This window comes from Pipistrellus hanaki, assembly GCF_964339955.1.
Source record: "Pipistrellus hanaki genome assembly, chromosome: 11".
NCBI lineage: Eukaryota > Metazoa > Chordata > Mammalia > Chiroptera > Vespertilionidae > Pipistrellus > Pipistrellus hanaki.
The window spans coordinates 40844990-40866995 of record NC_140513.1 but is presented as its reverse complement, the minus strand read 5'-3'; the positions used below and the strand labels follow the sequence as shown (position 1 = coordinate 40866995).

The 22006-nt window shown below is 45.2% G+C and overlaps 1 protein-coding gene across 6 annotated transcripts in view; it reads right to left on the bottom strand.

Moving 5' to 3' along the window:
• Window positions 1–22006, bottom strand: part of KANK1 (KN motif and ankyrin repeat domains 1) — a 193981-nt gene that overhangs the window by 8422 nt on the left and 163553 nt on the right. For all 6 annotated transcript variants that reach the window (XM_084899474.1, XM_084899478.1, XM_084899473.1 and 3 more), the window contains 5 exons: window positions 18730–21441; window positions 4489–4686; window positions 3755–3863; window positions 2064–2306; window positions 300–387 (listed from right to left, as the gene is read on the bottom strand). In XM_084899474.1, coding sequence (XP_084755600.1) covers window positions 300–387; window positions 2064–2306; window positions 3755–3863; window positions 4489–4686; window positions 18730–21441 — 3350 coding nt within the window. The remainder of the gene's footprint in view (window positions 1–299; window positions 388–2063; window positions 2307–3754; window positions 3864–4488; window positions 4687–18729; window positions 21442–22006) is intronic.

Below are 22006 nucleotides of genomic sequence, written 5' to 3'. Positions count from 1 at the left end.
AGAGCATGCAGAAAGGTGCGGAGGGACTGCCATCAGCCCCGCCCTCCCTGTGCAAGGATGCACCGCCCCTGAGAAAAGGGCGGGGTCGGGGAGGATAGCTGAGGCTGGGCCTCCGGAACGGCTCACAGTGACCCAGGGAGCGGGGCGGCAGGATGCTCGGCCTGCCCACACAGGCTAGAAATAGTCTGGAGGCAAGCGCGCTGGCAACAACAGCTCGGGGGCAGGCCCCAGCTGCGGGGCCGCGGCGGCCGCTCGGCACTCTGCACGGACTGGGGGCCGTGACTGGGGAGGAGACTCACCATGTCCTTGCTGGTCAAAGCTTTGGGGTCATTTATGTTGTTTTTCAGTAAGTTGCATGCGGACAACATCTTTTCACTTAATTCATACCTGAAAGGGGGAGGAAGGGGATAAAAAGAAAGGAGCTCATGATTGGTCTAAAAGGAAGGAAAGGCATTTTTATCTCAAGCTCTGTAACACTCTAGAAGACAAGAGGCCCCGCGCCGGGCCAAGCTCGGGCTCCGTACAAGGTGCTCCAGGCATCCCTAGGTGGCCAAGAGCTGATGCTGTGATATGGAGCTGACGCCTCCAATCAGAGATCACCAGAGACCACGGCTGTTCATGAGAGCAGCGTTAGGCCTCACCAGTTTGGATTTTATGACGTTATTGTGGAAGAGCATTTGGATATTTTCCACCCTTTTTGTTCTGAGTTCTTAAAAGTATTTTTTTATTCTTATGGAGTTGAAGAGGTCTGAACGACCACCTACCCATTTCGCTGACCAGTAAACCACACGTCTGAACTCACATTTGGTGACCCAGGAATCGTTTGTTGAACCCACAGGAAGTGTAAACTTAAAAATCAGAGAACGTAAGATGTATATGTACATTATATCTCAATAAAGCTGTTAAAAAAAATCAGATGGCAAGACATCCAGCCATTTGAAAATACTTGGAAAGATAAAACTAAAAATACTTACCTTGTCTTAATACAGTTAAACATTCCATTTGCCAAAAAAAAAAAAAAAAAAAAAAGGCAAGCTTTCTAAAATGTTCTATTTATTACATCACATAGTGAAAAACCACACTGAAATTTCCATCTGTTCGTTCTCTCTTGCTTTATAGGCACTGATGCTGTATTTACTAAGTCTTCAAAATTGACTACATTTTATGTGCGTGTTTCAGCCAACCAGTGTTTGCTTGATATTTCAGCTGCTGTTTATGCTATTTCCAAAAACCACTCCTGTAGCATCCCAACCACTCAATGCACAACCAAAAATAGACGTGTGACTGGTGACATCATCTTTACAGCAAATGTGATCTTTGGTTGAGGCCAAAAAACTGTCCCTCGCACACACGACGATCCTGTAATAACAGTACTGAGAAGTGTATCAAGATAAATGACTAATGGTAAAATCTAAAACCTTAAAAGAAATGTGCTGGACACAAAAAACTCCTAACATGCCTTTACATACGAGGTGAGTTGTTCAAACAATGGAACCCTTAGAGGCGCTTAACAGCTCTGTGGACGGTGGCTCCAAGTACACCGTTAGATAACAAATACTTAAAAGTTGAAGGAAATAAAAGTGACCAAGCACATCCTTGCCACTGTAAGAGATGTAGGAGCGATCACCTTCTTCTACACTCGCACTTATCAATATCACGACAAGACGTATGCTTCTTTGCCCTAACCGGTTTGGCTCAATGGATAGAGCGTCGGCCCGAGGACTGAAGGGTCCCAGGTTCGATTCTGGTCAAGGGCATGTGCCTTGGTTGCGGGCACAACCCCAGTAGGGGGTGTGCAGGAGGCAGCTGATTGATGTTTCTCTCCCATCAATGTTTCTGACTCTCTATCCCTCTCCCTTCCTCTCTGTAAAAAAGCAATAAAATATATTTAAAAAAAGAAAAATCTCCGAGGAACAGACCAAGTTTAGCTTTCCTTTGGAGATTGGAGAGATTAATAAGCAAATAAACACCATTGCAAAATCTCCTAAATGGCCCACTCTATTGCCAGGTACATTAAACGTGGGAAGAGGGAAGGAAAGGGAGGGGAGGGGAGTGTACCACACCTCTCTCTGATTTCCACCTTCTCAGGTTCACATTCTTGAACCTGCACTTCATCTTCCACCCTGGCGGACTTGCAACCTTCCACATTAACTGCTTGGTGCCCTGCCGCCATTCCCCGAGTGTCTTCGTCCTCCTCGTCCTCCTCCTCGTCCTCAGGAGGGTACTCAATGACATCACACTCGTCATCTGACTCGGAAGAAGAGCTTTCCTCTGAGCTGGAATCGTCACTGGAAGTGGTCTCATACCTAGGTGGCAATTGGGAGTTCAGGAGATGCAAGGTGTGCCCATCAAGACCCAGTGACAGAAATGTCTACGAAGGGAACGCTGAGGACTGACTCCAGAAACCTCGCCAGAGGTTTTAGTCCCCACACCAAGCACGTCAGACTTGCAGCCAGTGGGCTGCATGCCTTGTTTATTTCATATGCTTGCCCTATGCTGAGCAGTCCGAAGTAAGGTCTATTTAAAATCCTGGTAGTTTTTGCCGAAACCGGTTTGGCTCAGTGGACAGAGCGTCGGTCTGCGGACTGAAAGGTCCCGGGTTCGATTCCGGTCAAGGGCATGTACATTGGTTGCGGGCACATACCCTGTAGGGGGTGTGCAAGAGGCATCCGGTAGATGTTTCTCTCTCATCGATGTTTCTAGCTATCTATCCCTCTCCCTTCCTCTCTGTGGAAAATCAATAAAACATATTAAAAAAATAAATAAATAAAATAAAAGCCTGGTAGTTCTGAATGGGTTCTGACTTAAGAGGGATAACCTGCATTGTCAACTGGTACACACACACACACACACACACACACACACCCCAGAGGCCCAATGCACGAAATCTGTGCAAGGGGCTTGGCCCTCACAGCCGCGGTGGCTGCCTTGGCCCTTGCAGCCTTGACTGTCCAGGAGATCGTTCAGCTGTCCAGTCTAATTAGCATATTATACTTCTTTTATTAGAGAGAGAGAAAGAGAGAGAGAGAGCGAGAGAGAGCGAGAGAGAGCGAGCGAGAGAGAGAGAGAGAGAGAGAGAGAGAACCTCTTGCTTAGTATAAATCACAGGAAACTATCATATAAGAACTAGGTCTGCAGTTGTTCATTTTTTTCTATCCTTCAGTATAGATTGATTTCATGGTTGGAAGACCCGACAGGCTTAGCTAATGACTTGTGCCAATTAGAAGAGAAGGAACAAGCAAGCAGTAAACATTCCATAGAGGAAGCAAAGGACTGACAGCAGACTGCTTTGCTCTTCAGGGGCAAGGCCCTACGACTTTGTCTGCCAACGCGGAGCGCCGAGCGAAAACCACCCGTGTGGAAGGAGTGGGCCTCTCTCCCTGGCCACAGAGTGACGCTCTCCGCCTCTTCCTGTTAGTGTCTGAGTTCTGATTCAGGTAAGTACACGCTGTCCAAACGTGCAGGGAACCTGCTGCTTTTTTATTTATTTATTTATTTTTTTCAGATCAAAGGTGAGAAGATGTAAATGGCTCAGCTTCATCAGGTATCCTTTCAAGAGTGACAGATCCTTAAAGATAGCAAGAGGGGGAGAGGGAAGAAGCCCCAGTGCCCCTTTCTTAGGAGGGAGTCTTCCGTCACCAAGACATGGCAGCATCCCAGGCTGGGCGCCTCTGAATATAACGTGAGTGTAGGCAGGAGGCAAAAGAGACAGAAAAAACCACGTGTAAATGCCGGCACCACCATCTTTCCTTACCCTCCATTAATGCCAACAAACTGGAGGTTCTTCTTCGCTCCATTTGAATCTTTGCTGCCATCTTTCTTCTTCATGATGGACTTCAGTGTACTTTCGTTATTTGCACACACTGTGAAAACATAAATCAAGGCGGTAAAAATGAACCTAACTCATACCCATACAAGTTCAGGGAATAGGTAATTTTCATGTACATTTAGTCCCCCCCCGCCACCCGCCCCCCATCATTCATGTAAATATAGATCTCGGCATGTATATATGAGAAACCTGCACAAAGTCATTGGAAAATTGTGTGCATGCAAAAAAAAAAATTTTTTTTTCAAAGTTCCATTTAATAATGTTCTTTATGGAGAAGAAAAATCATTAGTACTCCCAGACATAACAAAAGCGGCAACTAGCGTGCGCATCAGACTTCACTGTTTATAAAGTGATGTCGTGTCTCATTTGATCTTCAAAAGCCATGTAGGCACTAACATAAGGGCTGTTATTATAACTTTCCTTCAGCTGAAATAACCTGGGGGAAAATACATGCCTTCCAGACTGTGAAAGAGGGGAAAGGCTGTTTAAAGTATTTTCTGTTTCCTAAAATCAGGTGAGTTTTCTTAAAGGGACCACAGAGCTCTTTCTCCTCTAGCTCTTCTAGGTCCGCCCCCAGGAGCGTGAGTTTATCAGGCACAGGGGCCTCAGGCTGGGACGCTGACAAGGGGAAGGGCTGGGCTGGGCGGGAGGAAGGTTACCGTAGAGGCCAGCGGCGATCTGGTCGTCAGTCAGGTTCACTGCCGACAGCGTGCTTTCCTGAGCGGGGAAGGCATCCTGGCTGCCGACGGGCTCTCCTTCTGTGCACCCCTCCTCCCGTCCCTGTCGGGGCGTCTGCGTGATCAACGGTCCTCCTGACTGTAGGCCTCCACACCTACAGGTGCATTCCACATTACTTCCTGTCAGGAAGGAGAAGGGGGAAGAAGTGTGTGATTCTGGAACCAAACAAAATGGGCTAAGTGGTCAAAAATAAAAAGATCCTTGTAACTCATTGTTTTCTTAAGTGCTTCCCTCCAATCCTCCCCCACCCCGCAATTTCTTTTTGCATAGTAAGTAAAACTACTATCCAAGCCACCCAAATGCAAACCTCCAAGGCCTTCTCGATTCTTAATCTTTTCCTTTATTAGCATATCTGAAGCTTGTCCTTCTCTCTGCTCTGCTGCTACACCTCGCCTTGAGCTGGGCCACCAGCGTAGCATCTGAGGGTCCCACTTCCTCCTTCTCCCCTCCCGCCTGCTGCTGCTCAGCTCACAGAACCTAAAAAGTTCCCCATCGCTCAGGAAACACAGAGCCAGATATTCTAGATCATCTGCAACCTGGCACCAAGGTACCCCTCCAAGTTTACTGCCCTCTGCGCCTGTGGTCTTCTCTGGGACGGGGTCTGCATCCCAGCAGATGGAACTACTTCCCATACACTCTGGAGAGCTCCTCTTCCCCACCTCCACATGGCCAAGCCCTCCCATCATGTCCTCTTCGGAGCCTTCCCTCACCTCCCTGAAGAAAAATAATTTGCCTTTCTCTGAACTCTCACAGCCCATCCTTCATAACCTTACAGGACCTATAACACAAGATTTTAAGTGATTTGTGTGACTGCCTTAGACTCCCCTCTAATCTGTAAATATTTTAAGGACACCAAACAGTTCTAATCAACTTTGTTTCTCTCATCACATCTACCAGATTGCTTTTGTGCATGTTAAGTACTTCATATTTGTTCACCGACTGAAGCAGGAAAATGGGATGAAGTATTATGCAATTAATGTATATAGGTATGTCACAGAGTTTTCAATATGGCCAACATGGGAAGATATTTACAATATATGGTTAGATGAGAAAAGCAGGTATTAAAATTCTCTGTATGGCATAATCCTATTAAAACATGTTAATATATTTACACACAAAAACAGAAAAGTTATCCAAAAGCTATGATGATTTTAACTTTTCCCTGTACTTGCCTTTATTTTTTCCTGTAGTGAACACTGATTCACTGTGCTCAAAACCACTTTTATCAAATGACTTAGCAATTTCATCTCTAGAAACTTTATACTGAAGATGTACAAAAAAAATATAGAAGGATAATCCCTATTTCCATGGGTAAAAGAATAAAAAGAGGTGAATATCACAGAGTGCCAGTAAGAAACAGATGTGGTAAGTCTAGTACATTTATACAAAGAAATTTCCCGCAGCCATTCAAAGTGTTGATGGAGGTGGACATTTATTAACATAGAAAGGTGAGCATAATGTGTTAATGAGTTTTAAAAATAGGCTATAAAGATTAAGATTACATAAAAATAAAACTAATAAAAAATTAATAAAAATAGGCTATATAAAATAGTATAAAGAAAAAAACCTATTTTGGTAAATAATTATATTTATATGAACGCATATTAGAAAAAGTCTGGAAGGATATACAACAAACCTATTTAACACTGCTTTTATAAGGCTAAAGAATTATGGGTTTTATAATCTTTTCTTCTTTGTGTCTCTATTTTCTAAACTATGCATTACAAACATAAGCTACTAATACAACCACAAAATTAAAATCTATACACAATAACGTCACATAAAAATTTGATCACAACATTCTTGAAAAGAAAAGCTTTGAAATCCCTTACCATAGATCCTTAGGAGAAATTTAAGTATAAGGAGAAATATAAGTACTGATTGCATTTTGAGGCCATCAGAAGAAAAAGAACCATGATAAATCTGTTCTTGTCAAACTCCATTGTCCATAGGTTCACCTGGGGTGTTTGTTAAAATGCTGATGCCCAGGCATTTGCTGCCAGAAAATCATTCTATTGGGCATTTCTTATCCCCTCCCTCTCCCCAACTTACACATACACACACACACACACACACACACACACACACACACACTGACCCATTATTCCCGAGAGATTTTAATGCAGATGGCCCACTTTGGAAACTACTAGTTTAAAACAATACTGTAATTAAAAAAAAAAAAAGGTGGAGGGAGTAAAAATGTTCAGTGTGAGAGATTATGAATTCTGAAGGCCAGGAAGGTTCAGTGACTTGAAGTCCCATTTTGTAATTCTGTGAACAGCACTTTGTCCCGTAATCAAAGACACAATGTTCCCTCCTCTAGCTCTGAAGGTACCTCCTGGTAATTCCTTCACAAACCTACCTCCCTCCTCAGCTCGCACATACAATACTGAATGCAGCTCTCCAAATGTTATTTAGTGCCCCATAACCTGATGTGTCTCCCAGCGGCAAATATAAGATGTCTAAAACGCCTTTGACTTACTTTAAGCAAATAAACAAAACAGGGGATTTATCATCATTTATCTTCATCCCTCCTCCAAGTACATTCATCATTACTTTGAAATCACTACAGTACTCTAAAGTCTCCATGGTAAATCTCCAAGGTCAGAACATTTCTTTCTAGAGAAACACCTTCAATAAGCATGTTCATAATTAAAAACAGCGATTTTTAACATGCAAATATACAGTAATCATTGCTATTATTATTATGGAAATCGTAAACATTAAAAAGTAGATGGTGTAAGAAATCGCTGTGTTCATTCAGCGCTGGAGCAGCAGCTGGAAAGGCGCCAGAGACACTGAGGGAGAAACGGAACTGTTTGGCTTTGCGGGGAGGGTTGGAAGGGCAGCTTTCTCCCAGACAGAACCGCTGGCACAAGCCATTGTTCCTTTGCTGAGCCCTCCCCCTACAGAGCTGGCAGGAGGGCACCATGTCCGAGTCTCTATTAACCTGCCTAACACTGTTAACCCTGTCTTGGTGAGACCATGCCCCACCCAACTTGTGGGCCCACCAAGCCAATTCCAGTGGCTTTTCCATACAAATTGGCCTGTCTTGGTTTATATGCTACAGACTTTCTTAACATCTCTCAAGGGTTCACAAACCCCCCATAAAGCAGCATCTGGCTCTGGAGTGCCCCAAAGCTCTTGCTAAATAGCTCCAGGTCTGGCATGCTGGCAGCCAGCCTCAGTTCATGGTTTGGCCTTACCTGGGCACCTCCAAGCCTAGCACATGTAGTAGCCATCTGCAGATCCCTTTGTAGCTCATGCCAGATGGTTCCAGGCAGGGCACAAGAAGCGGCTGACCTTGGCCTGCGCCTCTTGGGAGACCAGAGACAGCACTCCTGGTGGACAGCTCCAGACCATGCTGAAGTACCACTCTACCACCTCCATGAGCGACACATTCAAGGGGCAGACTCCAAAAGGGAGGACTAGTTGGGAGCCAGAGCTCAGCTGAAGTGAGCCCTTCTCTGTGGCATGCCAGCAGCAATCAAGGCTCAGCTACAACAGGAGAATGCATACAGCCCACATGAGGTGGGGAGTTGTGGGACACAAGTGGCATTCCTACTTAGGGTGACCAAGAAGGCTACCCCATTGGGCATATAGTTCCCATAAGACTCTTAGCTGATTCCTCAACAGTAAAACTTTACAGGCCAGAGGGGATTAGCACGAAATATTCAAAGTGATGAAAAGCAAGGACCTACAACCAAGATTACTCTACCCAGCAAAGCTATCATTTAGAACGGGACAGATAAAGAACTGCTCAGACAAGAAAAAGGCAAAGGAGTTCACCACTACCAAACCAGTATTACATGAAATATTAAAGGGTCTTCTTTAAGAAGAAAAAGGATAAAAATATGAATAAAATGACAATACCACCCTATCAACAATTACTTTAAATGCAAATGGATTAAATGCTCCAATCCAAAGATATATGGTGGCTGAATGGATAACAAAACAAGATCCTACATATGCTGCCTACAAGAGACCCACTTCAGTACGAAAGATGCATAAAAACTCAAAGTAAAGAGATAGAACAAGATATTTCATAAAAATGGATACAAACAAACAAACAAACAAAAGCTGAGGTAGCAATACTTAATGCCAGACAAAACATACTTTAAAACAAAGGCTATAACAAGAGACAACAAAGGATCCAGCAAGTCCACTGCTGGGTATTTATCCAAAGAATCCCCAAACACTAAATCGAAAAGACATCTATATGTTCTCTGAAGCATTATTTACAATAGCCAAGATAGGGAAGCAGACTAAGTTTCCAACAATAGGTGAATGGATAAAGAAGTGGTGCATATATATAATGAAATAGGACTCAGTCATAAAAAAAAAAAAAAAAAGGAAAAAAGGAAAGAAATATTGCCATTTGCAATAACATGAATACACCTAGAGGGCATTGTACTGTCCAGACAAATGAAGGCAAATGCCATATGATTTCACTTATATATGGAATCTAAACAAAGTATATAAGCAGAAACATTAGATACGAAGAACACATTGTCATTTCCCAGATAGGAGAGGGTTTGGGTGGGGCTAGGTGAAAAAGTGAAGGGATTAGGAAGTACAAATTGGGAGTTACAGCACAATTAAGTGGATGTAAAGTATAGTGTAGGGAACATAGTCAATAATACTGTAACGATTATGTATGGGGTTAGATGTGTACTAGATTTATTGAGGGTGATCATACTTCATAAGATACATAATAAATGTCTAATCACTGGTTTGTACATCTAAAACTAATATAATATTGTACATCAAACTGCAATTGAAAAATAAAAAAAATGATTTAAAAAAAGAGAAAGGAGTCCCTGTGTTCACATCACCAGCTCCAACAATGATCAGAGCTATATGTCTCATCTTTACTTCCTCCACCCACTCAGAATTATTCTGAAGCAAGAGCTAGAGAGCCTATCACTTTGCATCCATAAATATTTTAGTAGTATATATTCCTAAGACAAAGAACTCTCAAAAAGAAAATGCTAGAACTATCAAACCTAAAAAAAAAAGATAATTTCTTAAAATTACCACATTATCTGGTCAGTATTCAAATCTGTCCAATGGTCTCTTGAAAATTTTTAATAGTGTTTAAATCAGAATCCCAGTCCTATACTTCCATTGGCTGCTGTGTTTTTTAAGTCTTTTAATTCACTGGTTCTCTTTCCTTTTAAATACAGCTTTCAAAAAATGTTTTAAAATTGAAGTATTTATATACAATAGAATGAAAAAAATTTAAGTGTAGAGTTGGTGAGTTTTGGTAAATGCCCATGTAACCACTCCCCAAATTAAAACACAGAACTTCTAACCACCCAGTAAACCCACAAGTCCTCATCTTACACAGCTTAGCTTTGTAAACTAGGGCTTTTTAAGGCTTCTCAAATCAAGGTCCAACTGTTCAAGCAGGCATTTGAGGATACTTCTTGATGAGTGTGGATAGATTCTTCTTGCCTGTGCGATTTTTTTTCCTGTTCAGCTACTACCGTCTACTCATTCAGAGTGGTCTAGTGACTTAATGACTCCCATTTTGGTGACCTTCTCTACTAGACTGTTCTACAGGCTTGCAATTTCAGCTGCCTTTGCCAGTTAAATTCTATACCCACTCTAATCAAGACTTGGTCCCAATTCTTTTCTCCTCTATGGCTTTTTCCTATGACACCATTCCACTGACACCTCCTTTCCCCCGCTTCTTGTCCTGACTAAAATATATCCTGCCCTGTTTTCTCTGTTTCATGTGAGTCTCCTCCTGAAGAATGTAAGCTTGAGTCCCTGGGTGCCATGTTCATATCTGGTGTGCTCTTCGGTGCTTAAAAATAGCCCTGCACAACAGAAAGCCTTTGGTAAGTGCCTATGTTAATTCAACGGAAAGTCACGAGGATTCTGTTTGGGCTGACGAGCGAGGCAAAGAACAACATTAAATATTAAACTAATTCTCATTCACTGAAATCAGAGGGGACTTGTCACCTTTGTTGACAGAGAATGTATTTCTGATGGTACCGACACTCTGGCTGATCTTAAAGGGCCACACACAGCGGTGTGGACTCATAAGACCCATCGTAGTTATAGGGCACATATAAGATCACGCATGCACTAGCATGAGGCTGTGACAGTTGACGGCTGTGTTTAAGTAAAACTCAGGGAAAGTGCAGCGGAGAAAGCCAGAAATAAAGCGGCCAAGAAAACTCAACGGCCTCAACTTCAGTGCCTTTTAAAATCACCCGAGTTGGAGGTGGCACTTTAAAAAATACAGATGCAATGAACTATCCGCAGGTGGGCCTAAATATCAGTTAGTTTTTTGTTTTTTTTTTAAAAAAATATATTTTATTGATTTTATACAGAGAGGAAGGGAGAGAGATAGTTAGAAACATCGATGAGAGAAAGTCATCGATCAGCTGCCTCCTGCACACCCCCTACTGGGGATATGCCCGCAACCAAGGTACATGCCCTTGACCGGGTCCCTTCAGTCCCCAAGCCGACGCTCTATCCATTGAGCCAAACCGGTTTCGGCCAGTTAGTTTGTTTTTAACAGCCCCCCACGTGGTTCCAATGAACATCCAGGGCTGAGAAACAAAACTCAACTGCTAACCACAAGAGTTTATAGACTTCCATCTGGTTTCAATCCATTAACTTGGGTCATGTGAATTCTTAGGAATTACTGGTAATTTAGTAATTTACAGGCTTGGACCCCAAATGGTAGGAACCCCTGACAAGCAGTAAATACTACCCAAACCATACGGGCAAAACAACAAACAGGAGTAACACGAAGCGCCCTCAGAATTCTGGCCTAGATGCTCCAAACTCCCACCAGGTGGCAATGGTTCTCACCTGGGGAGTGAGTGAGCTAGGGGGGAGTGGGCAACTTTGGTCATGAACTCAAAATTGGCACCAAGGCCAATAAAGCACAAGCCTCATTTTATGACTTGACCAGATGTGATGACTAAGAGAGCAAGTGACGAAAATAGGATTTTTCCCCCCTCGCAAATAAGAACCACTTGGAAACATTAACTCTCATTCTCAAGTGTACTTAGTGATTAATGCATGGATAGTGATGCAAACTATCATGAAAAACAAGCACCCTGAAAACATTTTTTTAAACTTTCTTTAGAAATGTTAAAAAGCAAATTTATTTGGTAAGAAAAATCATTCAATGAGAAATAGAACTGGAGGAGTTTTAAAGAGATCACCTTCTCCAGTTTCCTCCGAGATGTTTATTTACCCAGAATGGGTATCCGTGTGGAAAGAGCAGTGCTTCTCCATCTGTTAATTTTTTTTTTTTTTTTAATTTTACTAAAATAGATTTTAAAAGTTGCTCTGTTCACACATTCCAGCTCTTCTGGCATGCTAACTCATATTCTTATTTACAATGTTGAGTGCTTCCTGAACACATAACTAGGGACAACTAACCATGTTACGGTGCCAATTTTGAGCCAGACACTGTGATGTGATTTTTAAGGAACACTTAGCTTACTTGTCAAGAAGAGCTAGGACTGAAATTTCGGAATCATTACGGAGGTCGCTCAATGATTTAGGTATTTTCACAAAGTATAAGAATTCAAAGGGATTTGAAATAGTACTTCTAGTTTTTCCAAGAAGGAAAGAGCTTGCACATGAATTCACCCTTGTCAGCCCACATGTGGGTTTGGGGAACAGACAGAGATTATTTACGAAGGATCACCTATTTTGGGTACCTTTTATGACTTTTTTTTTTTGGGGGGGGGGAGGGGTGAGGGGGAGCTTTGGTGGAGAAGGGACAGAAGGGACAATCCCATTCCGTTTCCAGGATCACCTCACAAGCACCGGCTGAATGCCACTACGGGTGGTCACCAACATAAACAGTCAACTAGGACTGGCGATTAAAAACTTACATGGCCAGAGCTGCAGTTTGATAATAATTTCCAGGGCCACTTCAATATTTTCTTGAGAAAATGCCAGACAGCTGTTATGAATGTATCTAAAAGTGGGTACTCAGAAATTAAAATGTTAAAGTAGGTTAAGAATCAGATCCTTCCTCACCACAACCCCACCCACGTCTAATTACACACCATCCCAAGGCAACCCAGAAAGCCCACACTCACAAGCTGCAGTGGCTGAAGTGGGGTTGAGCAGATGTGCTCTCTGTTCCTCAGACACAGCCAACGTCCTCCTCTGCTCCCGAAGCTCACCCCCTCCCCTGCCTCAGAGAGCTGGGTGCCTGCTGAACAGTTCCAGCACTGTGTATGTGCGCACTATTTGGGGGCTAACATAGACCGCCAGGGGTAGTCACTCATATTTCTGCTCTATGTCCTGGCTTCCCAAGTCCTTCAAGGTATGGGACGACTTTCTCTCTTTGTTGCAGCGGCCGTACTTTGCATACAGGCGACACTGACTGCATAACTATCAATGGACCCCAAAGGAGAAGGGTACAGAGCAGACTTGAGACATCTTTATTGAGATATGAGTGACTTGCTGTTTAGAAGAAGAATAAACAGCAGTAGCCATCATGCCCACTCAACGATCCCCTTTGTCATTTATGAATGGACGCCAGGAATTCAAAACCATGTTGTTCTCACAAACCACTAATCTCTGTGCTATAGCCAGAAATGATCTGCACATTTTAGGATTCGTTACGAGTATATGAGTGGGCGTCAAAGTAAACCTGCATCTTTTCCCCAGGCGGCACGTGCATTTCTCTAGTACCCACTGAACACGATAAAGCATCGGTTTAAAAACCAGGAGGTCACGGTTTGATTCCCACTCGGGCCTGGGTTTGCAGGCTCCCTCCCAGTAAGGGGCATGCAGGAGGCAGCCCATCAATGATTTTCTCTCATCACTGATGTTTCTATCTCTCCCTCTCTGAAATCAATAAAATATATATTTTAAAAAAATACACACACACACACACACACACACACACATATATATATATATATATATATATATATATATATATATATATATATATTTTTTTTTTTTTAAGAGGAAGGTTTCGAAATGAGTGTCAGTCAAAGGGCTCACAAACGGGGTGAACAGATTTTAAACTCTGTAAAAGATTTTTTCTCAGGACTGGAGTACTTTTCCCCAAGGTCTGAAACCGATCTGCAATTTCAATATTTCTCAGGGTCATTATCCCCTTTGAGACTCTGATGAAAATTATGCACTTCCTTCACAAAAACTCCAAACACAAAAATGTTCACAAAGCTATGGACCCCAGGTCAAGAAGCCTCACTCCAAGGCTGTTTATTCCAACGCTATTTCCCCTGAAATAGGGCCTGGGGTGTGCCTGTAGGGTTGGTGATGGTGGCGGTGGATGACAGCAGGAAACCCATGGATTTTGGAAACGTTCCCCAGCTGAATCTGATGGGCAGTCTGGTGAAGAGCTAGTTTCATATAAAAATTCGGCTGAAAGAGCCCCCTGCATGGAAAATCTAACGCATCCTTCTACGACACAGAAGGACCTGGGATTCTCCCAGCTCCTGGACAGAGGTGCCAGGAGCCAGCTGCCTACCTCATGACAGTACACACTGCAGGGCGCCAGGAACACTCTGATGCTCTTATAGCATTGATTAAAAGACAATTATTATTATTATTATTATTATTATTATTATTATTATTAAAAAAAATAGGTACCAGGACAAGTAACTGGTGATTATTTGAACGAGGAGAAAATTAACTAGAAATGGTATTTTTGTAACTATTTATTTCCCTGCTTTTGCTTTGGCTCACATCTCTGTCTACAAAACTGCTTTCACAGTTATGGGGATGACTTCAAGTTCACAAACTTTTTAACAAACCTCAGATAATGAAGAGTGCAAATGTGGAAGCTGATTGAAAACGCAGTTCTTGTGTGTGAGTGTGAGAGAGAAATTTTCTATAGCTCATGTGGCAGGCAGCTCAGTTCCGCCATTATAGATAGCTTTGCTCGTATTTCCTCAGAGACAGTTATAATATATTTAGAGTATTTGTAACTGCATGTCATTTGTCTAGAATTTTCTCTCCTGTTTCCTCTTCCAGAGAGAAAGAAGAAAAAAAAAGAAAAGAAATATTAACCCACTCCTCAAAACAATCCAATTGATTTATAGGAAGCATAAACATCCTTTTCCTAAGGTTTCTTTGATAACAGAAACTTCTTTTCTTTTCTTTTTTTAAATATATTTTATTGATTTTTGTACAGAGAGGAAGGGAGAGAGATAGAGAGTTAGAAACATCGATGAGAGAGAGTCATCCATCAGTTGCCTCCTGCACACCCCCTACTGGGGATATGCCTGCAACCAAGGTACATGCCCTTGACCGGAATCGAACCCGGGACCCTTCAGTCCCTAAGCCGATGCTCTATCCATTGAGCCAAACCGGTTTCGGCAGAAACTTATTTTTTTCTTAAAATCTTAAAATTACAATTTCCTTATTACCTATTTAAAGAATACATGCAAGTTCAATTACTAGGAATTAAGAAGTATTTTATAGAACATCTTTGGTCAGCACCAAATTCAGGAAAAAATGTCTGTGATCTGTTACGTGACAAATGCATAGAATGTGCAGGATTCAACTTTTGTTTAAAAAAGTATGCCTCTAAAATACAGCCCCACTCACATACACACTTATATACACCAAGCACACACAGGAGGTTACTCCCTGAGGGTGTGAGGGAGAGGCTGTCATTCTTTATTTATGGTCTTCTCAACTGCTATTTGTTATGAGCATGTACTCGTTATAATTTTAAGAAAATGGTAGGTGTTTAGGCATAATAATGCTGCTAAAAAATAATGCTCTTTTGCATACCAACAAGTTATACCCTCAACTCTACAACCGTAGGCAAGTTTAAGAGAATTTTCTAGACTGGACACTAATATACTTAATTTAATTTTGGCTTCATTTTGGGCTTTCACACAGACTCTGAATGAGCCTGAACTGAAAATTTATTCTTCCCACTTTGTATTTTCCCATTTTTATCTATATATCATATATATATATTTTAATTTTGATAAAACTGTTAGTTGGGGAGGCATAATATAATTGGGGGAAGAAGGCAATGGCCAGCCAGAATAATGAAGATGAAAATTTGGATTTAAAAACAGAACATCACTTGTACAATTTCTGTTTGGCAACTGGTTCTACATCCACATTTCCACTTCTGGAAGTACTAAAAGCAGTAACAGCAACGACGGCCAGCACTTACTGGGCATTTATATACTCCGTGCTGCAGGCTGTCCCACATGCTTTCCTCTTACTAACTCATTAAATCTTCATTTCAACCCTGTGAGGGCACGAAGACAAGTTGTCCTAGTGGCAGAGAAAGAATTTGAACCCAATGAATGTCCGGCTTTGGAGCCCAAACTTAACAGCTCCTTCGCACTGAAGTATTAGGCTGACATAACATACATAATCACTTATATGATCTTTTTGGTAGATGTCAAACCCAAATTCCCTATCATTTTATTTGGGAGAGAAAGTCTGAAATGAATACCTTCCTATAACTCCAGTATGCCTTTTGGTACAGCAGTGCATGAAACACTGTGTGTGAGCAGTGCTGTCTATTACATGGTGTGCACAGTAAACCACAGGGCATTCTGACACATCTTTCATTTTCACAGCTTGCAGGTACCGACGCTCTCCCCTAGACCATGGATCAAGCTGCTTTCATTTTTCAGTTCATGTAACAAACATTTCACATTCTGGGTTGAGTTCCTAACCAAATTCCTTCTTCATTGGAACTTTAAAAGCAAGACAGCTTAAAACACAAATGTGATGTGGGGATTACAGAAATACTTTGAAGTTGTTCCTGTGCGTTCTGAGAGAGAGCCGCCACTATGACCCAACAAGTGTTATTGAATATATTTATGCTCTGTTCGCCAATGCTGTGGCGCTTGTGCATTTTAGCCGATGAATTAGGTATTCCTGTGCAGGGTCACATCTAAACAGAGACGTGTGGAACATCGCGGTGACTGGAAATAGACCAAAACACACTGTCACACAGCCAGACACAACTCTCTTCCCCCTCTTGCTGCTCAGGGTGTCAGACAAAGATTACTCCAATGGCTCAGCTGAATATTTTTGGCAAGAATGTGAAATGGAAGCCCCCGTTTGGGGAGGAGGGAGGAAGGCTGGCAGGAAAACGCCTTTATAATGGATGATCTACTGTGCCATCTGTGTCTGGAGGGTATTTAAGGGTTTTATTTTGACTTCAACATCTGACATCATGATTTTTAAAAAAAGAAGTGGAAACAGACATATTATTAGCTACTTAAGACTCTTGCTTCAGTCCACATATCATTTTAATCCTGTTTACTCTAAAATGACTCCCCTGAACATTTACGAGACTCCTTTGATTCTAAAAGGCAAAAACGCACACATCAGCTGTCATGGTCATGTCCGTTTTTTTCTCCTACAGTAAACTGTCTGTTCCCCAGCACGGTTACGAAAAGCTAACATTGATTCAGTATTGAAAGTGGAAACCTAGGGAGATAAGAAAGATATTTCAGTCCATTTCAGCTACTACTACTTTTTAGGCCAGTGGTCGGCAAACTGCGGCTCGTGAGCCACATGCAGCTCGAGAGCCGCGGTTTGCTGCTCTGTTGACTAATGCGTTTGCCGACCACTGCTTTAGGCTATAGAGAGAAACAGAAAGACTTTGAAATTCTTGTTAATGGCTTACTTACAGGTAAGTCTAAAATACTGGACACTTTCACATTACAATTAGATTTAATGCATATTAGGGCCCTGACCGGGTAGCTCAGTTGGTTAAGAGTGTCATCCCGATACATCAAGGTTGCAGGTTCGATCCCCGCAGGTCAGGGCACATACAAGAGTCAATGAATGAATAAATAAGTGGAACAACACATCAATGTTTCTCTTTCTCCATTTTCCTCTCTCTTTAAAATCCATCAATGAAAATAAGTTTAAATTTCATCTACATCACACAAATCACACGAAGCATTTACATTCGTTCTGCATGTCGCCTTTGGCCAGAGTTGAGGATAGGCTTGCAGTGGCCTCCCGAACCTCACACTGCAGGTTAGCACGTCAACAAAGGAAACCACATTCGACATGCTACTAGCACAACCACCCGGACAACAGCAGCGGCCCTGTGCTCACCGCATGCCAGGGATCAACACGCTGACAACCTTCTAGGATGGGAGCCCTTCCGGTCCCCCCTTTACAATGCCCTGGACAGAAGGCGGACTTTGCTTCCCCAGGTCACGCTGGCTCGTGAGACCAGAACGGCCTGAATGAAGGCCCATCCTGGGCGGATATTAGCACTCTTCGAGACACACCACACTAATAACAAGGGAAGTCATTTTAGTGAGGCTTCCAGGGAAATATTGTATGCCATGAAACCTTCCAGGCTAATTTCTCAATTATTAACTTCAATTAAAAAAAATAAAAAATCAGGGGGTGAGCAGGAATCCCAATGAAGAAAAGGGCAAGGATGAGGAAGACAAAAAATGTAAGCACCGATCAAAACAACACAGTGGGCTAGGGCTCCCTTCTCTCCGAGTCCCGGCTTCTCAGAGAGGCCTTCCTGGGCCACCCCATCTCACACAGCTCCCACTCAGACCACCGCCCCTCACTATTCCTACTCCTGGAGTTCTTTTCTTCATAGCACGTACCACCACCTGACATAGGTTACATCTACTGTTTATGTGCCCCCGGCTGGAATGTCAGGACAGGAGCTGACACCGACGCCTGAAACAGAGCTGGAATTCAATCATTATTTGCTGGATTAATATGAATTAATGGAGTCTCCTTCCCCTCATAGGAAGTTTTAATTGACAACATTTTCTACCAGTATTTTTTTTTTTTTAAATCAATAATATACTGGTTAAAAAAATAATAATACACGGGTAATTTGGGTTACAAACATGAAAGGACCTTTTGGTAAGCCTGGCCTAAATTAAATGAGCAAGTAAATAAATAACTGGGAGACATCATATCAAACTAGCAGTCCCAGAAGAGAGCCCCTAGGTCAGCCAGCATTCGTTTGCTTTTCTTCTTCTAGCCTCAGTCCTCAGTCAGAGGCCAAAGAAAGCTACCGGTCACAATGAGAAACAGCAGATTTAAACCACGGTTTTCAATCATTCTACCAAATCACCGCTCCAAGGGTTCTCACATTTTGAAATGTGTTCTAGAAACACAGTCCCCACCCTTCCTCACCCCCCAGGTCCCGCGGAGCTGCTACCTACCGGCGGCTTTACCCAGACTTGTCTTGGGGAAGTCGGGGTTCCTCAGCTCCTCGGTGCTCGCAGACTTCATGACGGAATTGATGGACGACAGGGTGCTGATGAGCTGCGAGTTGAGAGAGCCGATCTGCGAGTGGGGCTCCCCGAACGCTTCCGCCAGCTCGCTGTAGTTCTCGGCCAGCAGCGTCTGCTGCTCCACCAGCAGCTTCTGGACGCGCTCGATGTAGTGATCCAGGCCGGTCACCATCCCGGAAGGAGCCTGGGGCTGGGGGCCCTCCGAGGACTCCCCTACAGGCTCATCCCCGACCCCGACGCTCCTCCTGCTGGCCATCGGCCCCACGGTCAACTGGGGCGGCCCGCAGGCGATGGTCCTCATCCTGAGACCCACCAGGTAGTTGTCGTGGATACTGATCTGGCCCACGCCGGACTCTTTGGTCTTCACGGCCGAGGGCCTGTCCAGCCCAGAGCCGCCCGAGAGCACCGTGCCCACTCCGACGGACCGCGTCTTGGCGGAGGGGTTCACGTCCTTGACGCGGCCTTCTCCGACCGCCACGGTCCGCGTCTCCACGCTCCCGGTGCCGGTCTGCTTGTCCGACGTGCTGAGGGAGGAGGTGTTGGTGCAGGAGTCGACGAGGGCGGCCGCCTCGGTGTTGGTGGACCGGCTCGCCTGCTCCATGGCGGCCGTGCTGGTGTGCCTGCTGGCGGTGCGGGGCACGGCCATGACGGCGGCTTCCGCCCGGCCCGCGGGCTCCGTGCTCACGCCCCGGGAGGCACGCTCCTTGGGCGGGCAGACGATCACGTCGACGGAGCAGTCCCCGCAGCCGATGGACCGCACGTCCTTGAGGTTCAGGTGGGTCTTGAGCAGCGCCAGGTCCTTCACCGATTCCTCCGTGTTGCTGCCCGTTTCGCAGACGCTGATCTCCGCCCCCGCGGCCTTGTCGCACGTCTCCACCGCCCTCCCCGTGCCCTGGTCGCGCGTTTCCACCCGCTCCTTCACAATCCACCAATGCATGGGCAGCTCGGGCCCCGTGGCTTTGTCCTCACAGCGGGGCCGGTGGCAGGCGGTGCCGACGCTGCTCGTCTGCACGGAGGTCCCCACGCACGCGTCGACCGCGTCCACGTGGCGGCCCACCATCTGGTCCCGCGTCTGCACCACGGCCTCCACCATCCTGCTGAAGACCAGCGGCTGGGCCATCGTGGCTTTGTCGGTTTTCTTCCTCAACCCGGCGGCCTGCAGCTCCTGCTTGAGCTTGGTCATCTCCCGGTCGTGGGTGGTTTCCTTGAGCTGCACTTCCAGGCGGTAGATCTTCTCCTTCAGGGCCTCTATGGTCTGCTGCTGCAGCTCAATCTCCCTGTCGGCTTCGGTGGTCACCCCGAGCATGGCCTCCGTCACGCCGACCCCGGAATCCCTCGTCTCCGTGACGGTGGTCCCCACGGCGGCGTCTTTCCGGGACCCGGGGCCCCTGTGGTACAGGACCACGTCGTGCATGTTCTCGTCGGCGCCCGCGGCCACAGACCGGCGCTCCGGAGGCCGGCCCTCCCCGTTCTCCCGGAGGAGGTGGTCCGGGGGGGCCTCGTAGCTGCTGCTCTGGATCTTCCGCTCCAGGGCCTGCATGTCGGCCGTGAGCTGCCGGAACTCCCTCACCCGCTGGGTGCTCTGCTCCACGCTCTCTATCTTCTCTTCCTCCTCCTCGTCGTCGATGTGCAGCTCCCCGCCGCTCCTCGGGCCCCGGGAGAGCCGGTCCAGCTGGGACGCGTTCCCGGCGCTGTAGGACCGCTTCCTCACCCCGCCGCTGAGGTCGCCCTGGGACGCGGCCCTCTGGTTCTGGCTTTTCAGCTGCGAGGCCAACTGCCTCTTCTCCTCTTGCAACACCGAGATCTTTACCTGGAGCACGGGGATTGTCCGTACCTGCTCCTCGAGCTCCTTCAGGCGCTTCAGGGCGATGGCCATCTGCTCCCGGATGTGCTGCAGGTGCACGGGGCTCACGTTGGTCACGGGCGTGGAGATCCCCGAGCTCAGGGGGCTGTGGCGGACAGAGCTCCCCATGGAAGAGGTGGTGGCTGCGGCGGCGGCATAGCCACTGTAGTCCCCGTTGCCTTGGAAGCAACCATTCTGAAGCGGGTGCATGACCGGATTGTGGTTCCCGGAACCCATGAAGGAGGAAAGCGAGCCCGTGGAGCCCATGCCTCCGAAGCTGGCCAGCCTGGGCCTCCGGAAGTCGCCCGGGGTCGCCTGCATGGCGGCCCTCTCCTGCTCCAGCCTTCTCCGGGTCTCCATCAGCGTCTTGGTGACATGGAGGTTGTGCTTCGGGAGCTGTGGGGAGGGCGGCGGCAGCTGGCGACTCTCTGGGATGGCGAGGAAAGTGGGCGAGATGTCCAGCGGGGCGGGCAGCCTTGCGACGGGAGTGGATGTCGCCTGGCCCCTGGCTAGGAGGAAGCCGGGGCACTGCCTGTTGTCATTGCTGTTGGAAGAGGACAGGGACTCAGTGGAAGTCCACACGCCCTGCTGGCCGGGCGGGGGCCTGCTCTCCGCACATGGCACCGAGGGCTTCCGCCTCTTCTGGATGTTCAGTTTCTTGATGGTGTTTCCTTTCTGTATGTCGTCCACGTACTTGAGGAAATCCAAGTCTAGTTGATAACCGTAGGGAGTCTGCACGAAATAAGGGTCTTTCTGTTCCTTGTCATGGTCCCCGTTTAGAACATCGTCTGCTTTTCCTGAGGGAGAAAGAGAAGACACTTTTTTAATGCTATGTAACTCATAAAGCTGTTAAAAGAATATAATGAGATAATGATTTTAAAGAGCCAAGAACATAGCCATTCCTTACTAAATGATTTTATTTTTTAAAAGAATCATTAAAAGACTTAAAAGCATTTCCAAGTAGATAATTTTTTGTTGTTGCATACAGTTAAAACGGCAAAAGCTAATGTGTGTGTGTGTGTGTGTGTGTGTGTGTGTGTTAAGCTGGTATAATTTAACCAGGTAACTGCCACCATATTTTGAATTTAAGTTAAAAAGGTCCGCCACTTGCATTTATAGACGCTTATGGCATACAAATGGTTAAGAGTTGAGAGACCTATGTTGGAATCCTGGATCTATAACTTTACAGCTGAGTGAGCTAATAAACCTTTGGGAACCTCAGCTACCCCTCCCCTGCCCCACCTCCACCACACCCCCCCAAAGAAAAAAATGAAAATGCTAGCATTTAACTCATAAAGCTGTTAAAAGAATATAATGAGATAATAATTTTAAAGAGCCAAGAACATAGCCATTCCTTACTAA